The sequence below is a fragment of the Prosopis cineraria genome, unplaced genomic scaffold, assembly GCF_029017545.1.
Source record: "Prosopis cineraria cultivar Desert tree isolate PC_DT_omini unplaced genomic scaffold, ASM2901754v1 PC1, whole genome shotgun sequence".
Taxonomy (NCBI): domain Eukaryota; kingdom Viridiplantae; phylum Streptophyta; class Magnoliopsida; order Fabales; family Fabaceae; genus Prosopis; species Prosopis cineraria.
The window spans coordinates 26,921,078-26,926,256 of record NW_026555332.1 but is presented as its reverse complement, the minus strand read 5'-3'; the positions used below and the strand labels follow the sequence as shown (position 1 = coordinate 26,926,256).

The following is a 5,179-nucleotide window of genomic DNA, read 5'->3' as shown; positions in this document are numbered from 1 at the left end:
TCCTTCAAAGCTGAGAAAGAGGCTGAGTTCCACCGTTTGCAGCAAAGAAACATGAACGAAGATGAATTTATAGCTAAGTTCAACGATTTGTCCAAATACTCGACATACTTGAGGAATCATGATAATGAGTATTAGAAGGCCGAGCACTTACTTGAGAAAATGCAGCCTGATTACAAATAGCAGTTGGCACCCTTTGACATTATCTCATATAGTGACATGTGCAATAAGCTGAGAGTAGTGGCCAGACGTGGTCGTGAGGCTGAGGACAGCCAGAGGAGAGATGGTAGGGGCTATTTCTCTACATATACAAGTCTTACTGGAGGTGTTGGTAAGAGAGCTGGATATAGCTCTGGACCATCTGGATTAGGCAGCAGTAGTAGTAAGAAGAGAAGCTTCCAGAGGGGTTCACATCTAGAGGTTCCCAGATGAGGAGTAACGCCTCCAGGAGTATGGGTGGGTGAAGTCAAGCTTCGAGACAAGATTCTGCTCCAATGATAGCTGGACCGCTTAGAGCCCCATAGTGCAGCAAGTATGGGAGACATCATACTGGGGAGTGCTGGACATGTTTTAAGTGTCACAAGGTTAGGCACATCACTTGGTCTTACCCAGAGAATACTCTTCACCCCGATCAGAGGTCTACCATTCCTAGTCATGTGTTTGCTATGACAAGGGAAGAGGCTGAAACTTCCCTGAAGCTTATCGGAGATATAATTTCTTTAAGCAATCAACAAATTTCTTCTTTGTTTGATTATGGTGTCACTCACTCGTTTGTTTCTGGTGAGTGTGCAAAAAGACTAAGTTTTCATGTTGTTGAAATGCCTTTCATAATGAATGTGTCTATATCGGCTAGTGCTTTAGTGAGAACCAGTCAGGCTTGCTTGAAAGTAGAGTTGAAATTTGGTGAAACAGTCGCAAGTATTGACTTGATTTGTTTGCCCATGTCGAGAATTGACATGATAATTGGCATGGATTGGTTGTCTGCTAATGAAGTGACATTAAACTGTAATAGAAAGACGGTTTCATTACCAGTGTATACGAAAACTACAATGAATAAAGAGATTACACTACCTGTACCTATTATTACTTCGGAGACTCCTAAGTTCCTATTAGCAGTACAAGTGGAGAAATCAGTGAAAGAGGAATGTCAAGCCTTTATGGTGTTTTGTTCAATACATAAAGTGTATGATGGAACATTAGACAAGATTGGAGTTGTTAATGAGTTTCCTAAGGTGTTTACAGATGAAGTGTCGGGATTGCCATCAGAAAGAGAGATTGAGTTCTCAATTGATTTGGTACCTAATACCAAGCCAATCTCTAAGGCTCCGTATTAGATGGCTCCAATAGAATTGAATGAGCTTAAGAAGAAGCTAGAGGAGTTATTGGAGAAGGGGTTGATTAGACCTAGTGTTTCACCTTAGGGTTTGCTTGTTCTGTTTGTCAAGAAGAAAGATGATAGCATGAGATTGTGTATAGACTATCGACAGCTGAACAAGGTGACAATTAAGAATAAGTATTCGTTACCCTGAATCAATGACTTGTTAGATCAGTTAGATGGAGTAGCAGTATTCTCTAAGATTGACTTGAGATCCGACTATCACCAGTTGAGAGTAAAAATGGGTGATATGTCAAAGACTGCTTTCAGAACAAGATATGGGCACTATGAGTTTCTTGTTGCACCCTTTAGACTAATAAATGCACCTGCAATCTTTATAGATTACATGAACTGAATCTTTAGGCCCTACTTGGACAAGTTCCTAGTGGTCTTCATTGATGATATATTAATATATTTGGTTGATAAGGAAGAACACGCTAAGCACCTACAAATTGTGTTGCAAATTCTAAAAGAGAAAGGCTAGATGCGAAGTTGAGCAAATGTGAATTTTGGTTGCATGACGTGAAGTTTTTAGGTCATGTAGTGTCGATAAATGGTATTGCAATTGATCTTCATAAGGTGGATGCGGTATTACAATGGGAAGGACTAAAATCTATAATAGAGATCTGAAGTTTCTTGGGTCTAGCAGGATATTATAGAAGGTTTATTCAAGGATTTTCTCAAATTGCATTTGCTTTGACCAAGTTGACTAAGAAAGATCAGCCTTTAATATAGACCAACAAGTATGAAGAGACTTTCCAAGAGTTAAAGTAGAGATTGACGACTGCACTTATGTTGACTATCTCATATTCAAAATGGCCATTTGTGGTGTATGCGAATGCTTTACTTAAGGGTCTTGGATGTGTTCTAATACAAGATGATAGAGTTATGGCATATGCTTTGAGACAGTTAAGACCACACGAGGAGAACTATCCTACCCATGATCTTGAGCTTGCGGCAGTGGTGTTTGCGCTTAAAATATGGAGACATTACTATATAGCGCACAATTTGAGGTATACAGTGACCACAAAAGTCTCAAGTATCTAGTTGATTAGAAAGAGTTGAATATGAGGCAGTGGAGATAGATGGAGTTCTTGAAGGACTACAATTTTGAGTTGAAGTACCATCTTGGCAAGGCTAATGTAATAGCTAATGCGTTGAGTCGAAAGACGCTACACGTAGCATTCTTGATTATGCAAGAGCACAAGATGGTAGAGGATTTCTCTAATGAGCACAAAAATGTTCCTAATTTCGCATTATACAACATGAATGTCACAGTAATTACAAGTGAGTTCTGAAAAGAGCTGAGAAAAGAATAATTAGAAGATGAGTACTTGTTAGAAATCAGGGAGAACATTGAGGAAAACCGAACGACGGCCTTTGGCTTCAGTGATGATGGTTTCATGTTTTATCATGACCATATGTCTATTCCTGATGATAAGGAGATTAAAGAGATTATTTTATCAAAAGCTCATAAGAGTAAGCTAACAATCCACCCTGGTGCTACTAAGATGTACCAAGATATGAAGAAGCAGTGGTGGTGGCATGGAATGAAGCGAGATGTGGCTAAGTTCATTTTTAGGTGTTTGACATGTAAGAAAGTCAAGATAGAACACTAGAAGCCACCGAGGTTGTTACAACCTTAGAAATCCCAATGTGGAAATGGGACAGTGTGTCTATGGACTTCATAATAGGATTGCCATGTACTCAGGCAAGTCATGATGCTATATAAGTAATCGTGGACAGATTGACTAAGTCAGCTCATTTTCTAGCCATTAGAGCATACTATACCTTAGAGAGATTTGTTAAGGTATATGTTCAAGAGATAGTACGACTGTATGGGGTACCAAAGAGATTGTGTCAAATCACGATCCAAGGTTCACATCAAACTTCTGGAGAGATCTACACCAGGCTATGGGTACTAAGTTAAAGTTAATAGGGCCTATCACCCATAAACCAATGGTCAGACTGAGAAGACGATTCAAACTCTTGAGGATATGTTGCAAGCGTGTGCTATTGAGTTTAATGGAAGTTGGGATAAACACTTACCACTCGCGGAGTTTGCCTATAATAACAGCTTTCATGCAAGTATTCAAATGGTTCCATATGAAGCTTTGTATGGTTGGAAGTGTCGATTGCCTCTTTGCTGGACTGAGTTAAGTAAAAGGAGTATTTTGGGTTCAGATTTGGTGGATCAGACCACAGAGAAGGTAGAGGTAATTCGACAGAAGTTGTTGACGGCCCAAAGTCGGCAAAAGAGTTATACGGATAAGAGAAGGAGACTGCTAGAGTTTATATTTAAAGACCATGTATTTTTAAAGGTATCACCTATGACTAGTATTGGGAGGTCTATTCAAGCCAAGAAGTTGACTCCCAGATATATTGGTCCTTTTGAGATTCTAGAGAGAATTAGGCCTTTAGCATACGGATTGCATTACCTCTACATTTATCCGGTGTACATAACGTGTTTCATGTTTCATAACTTAAGAAGTACCAACCTGATCCGTCTCATATTATTGAACCAGAAGAAGAGAGTTATGGGAGAATTTAGCCTATCAGACTAAGCTTGAAAAGATAGCTGATGTGAAAGATAAGCAGCTAAGAAACAAAATTATTTGCTTAGTGAAAGTGATGTGGAAGGGAATGACTCCCGAAGATACCACTTAGAAAACAGAGGAGAAAATAAGGCAACAGTATCCCCATCTTTTCTAGTGAAGTAAGATTTACGTGATTAATTGAATTTTGGGTACAAAATTGTTAAAAGGAGGGGAGAGTTGTAACATCCAGGAAAATTTAATCTTAGTTTATTAACCTAATAAGGGTAATTAGTGAGTTAATAAGGTGTGTAGCCAGAGGGGCTTAACTCGGTGTAATTGTAGTGATTTCAGCCCTAGAAGTGGTTTTGGATCAATGGCGGGCCATCCAAGTAAGGAAAGAGGAAGAAAAAGTGAAGAATTATTCTCTATGCCACACGTCGCGACGCGTGGTCAGTCCACCACACCGCACAGAGACAAATTTGAATAACGGGCTCTTCTGTGCCATGCGCCGCGGTGGAGGGCAGCGTGCACCGCAGCGCACGAGCAAAACTTTTGTTAAATCAAATCACGTCTATGCAAGAAAACAGAAGAGAGAAGAGGAAGAAAATGAAGAGAACATTGGAGCTCTGCTAGGGCATGCTCATTAGCTCCCTTTGTTGATGTTTTGAAGCTCCCAAACACCCAAGGTAGGTAATCTAAGCCTCATTCTTCCTTTCTCTCCCTCATTTATGATGAGTTATGGTAGGGTTTGAGTTGGAAGATGGATTTTCGGTCCATAGGACTATGGGTCCAATTCTATTGGTTAAAATGAGTATAATGAGAGTTGTTTAAGGTATTAGAACACCACATTAATGATTTTGGAAGTGGTTGGTCCATGGAAGCATTTATTATTCAAAAATTAATATTTATGAGGTAGTTAGGAGAGGTTTATGTGCATTAATGATGGTTTGAGGTGTTGTTAATGACAATGTGCATTAATGGAATTTAATGAGCCCATTGGGTATGAATGGGTAGTGATTATAAGTTGATAAAAATAGAGTGTGTGAAGTTATATGTTGATAAAACTTCAAGAGTTAGACAATGATGATATTCTTATAGTATGAATGTAGTGAGGTTCATTTTAGGCACTATTTGAACTTGTTGAAGCTTTGGAAAGTTGGTATAGTAAGGGGTAAACCTTTAACCTCTCAAAGCTTCATGTAGATACCGAAACCACTTTAATCGGACGTCGGACAGAGATTTGGGACACGTTGAAAGTTTGCTCCCTGTG

At 39.3% G+C, this 5,179-nt stretch overlaps 1 protein-coding gene across 1 annotated transcript; it reads left to right on the top strand.

Annotated features, from left to right (window-relative positions):
- Positions 1-216: 216 nt before the first annotated feature.
- Positions 217-1,331, top strand: LOC129285442 (uncharacterized). The gene is made up of 2 exons (XM_054921190.1): positions 217-417; positions 573-1,331. Exons 1-2 carry the CDS (start codon positions 217-219, stop codon positions 1,329-1,331), a joined length of 960 nt encoding a protein of 319 aa, XP_054777165.1.
- Positions 1,332-5,179: the final 3,848 nt, after the last annotated feature.

Excerpts from the sequence above, each read along its gene's own strand:
- LOC129285442 (XM_054921190.1), top strand. The coding sequence starts at position 217 with ATGTGCAATAAGCTGAGAGTAGTGGCCAGACGTGGTCGTGAGGCTGAG. Across the intron at positions 418-572 it reads AGAGGGGTTCACATCTAGAG|TGTCACAAGGTTAGGCACAT; the intron begins GTTCCCAGATGA and ends ACATGTTTTAAG.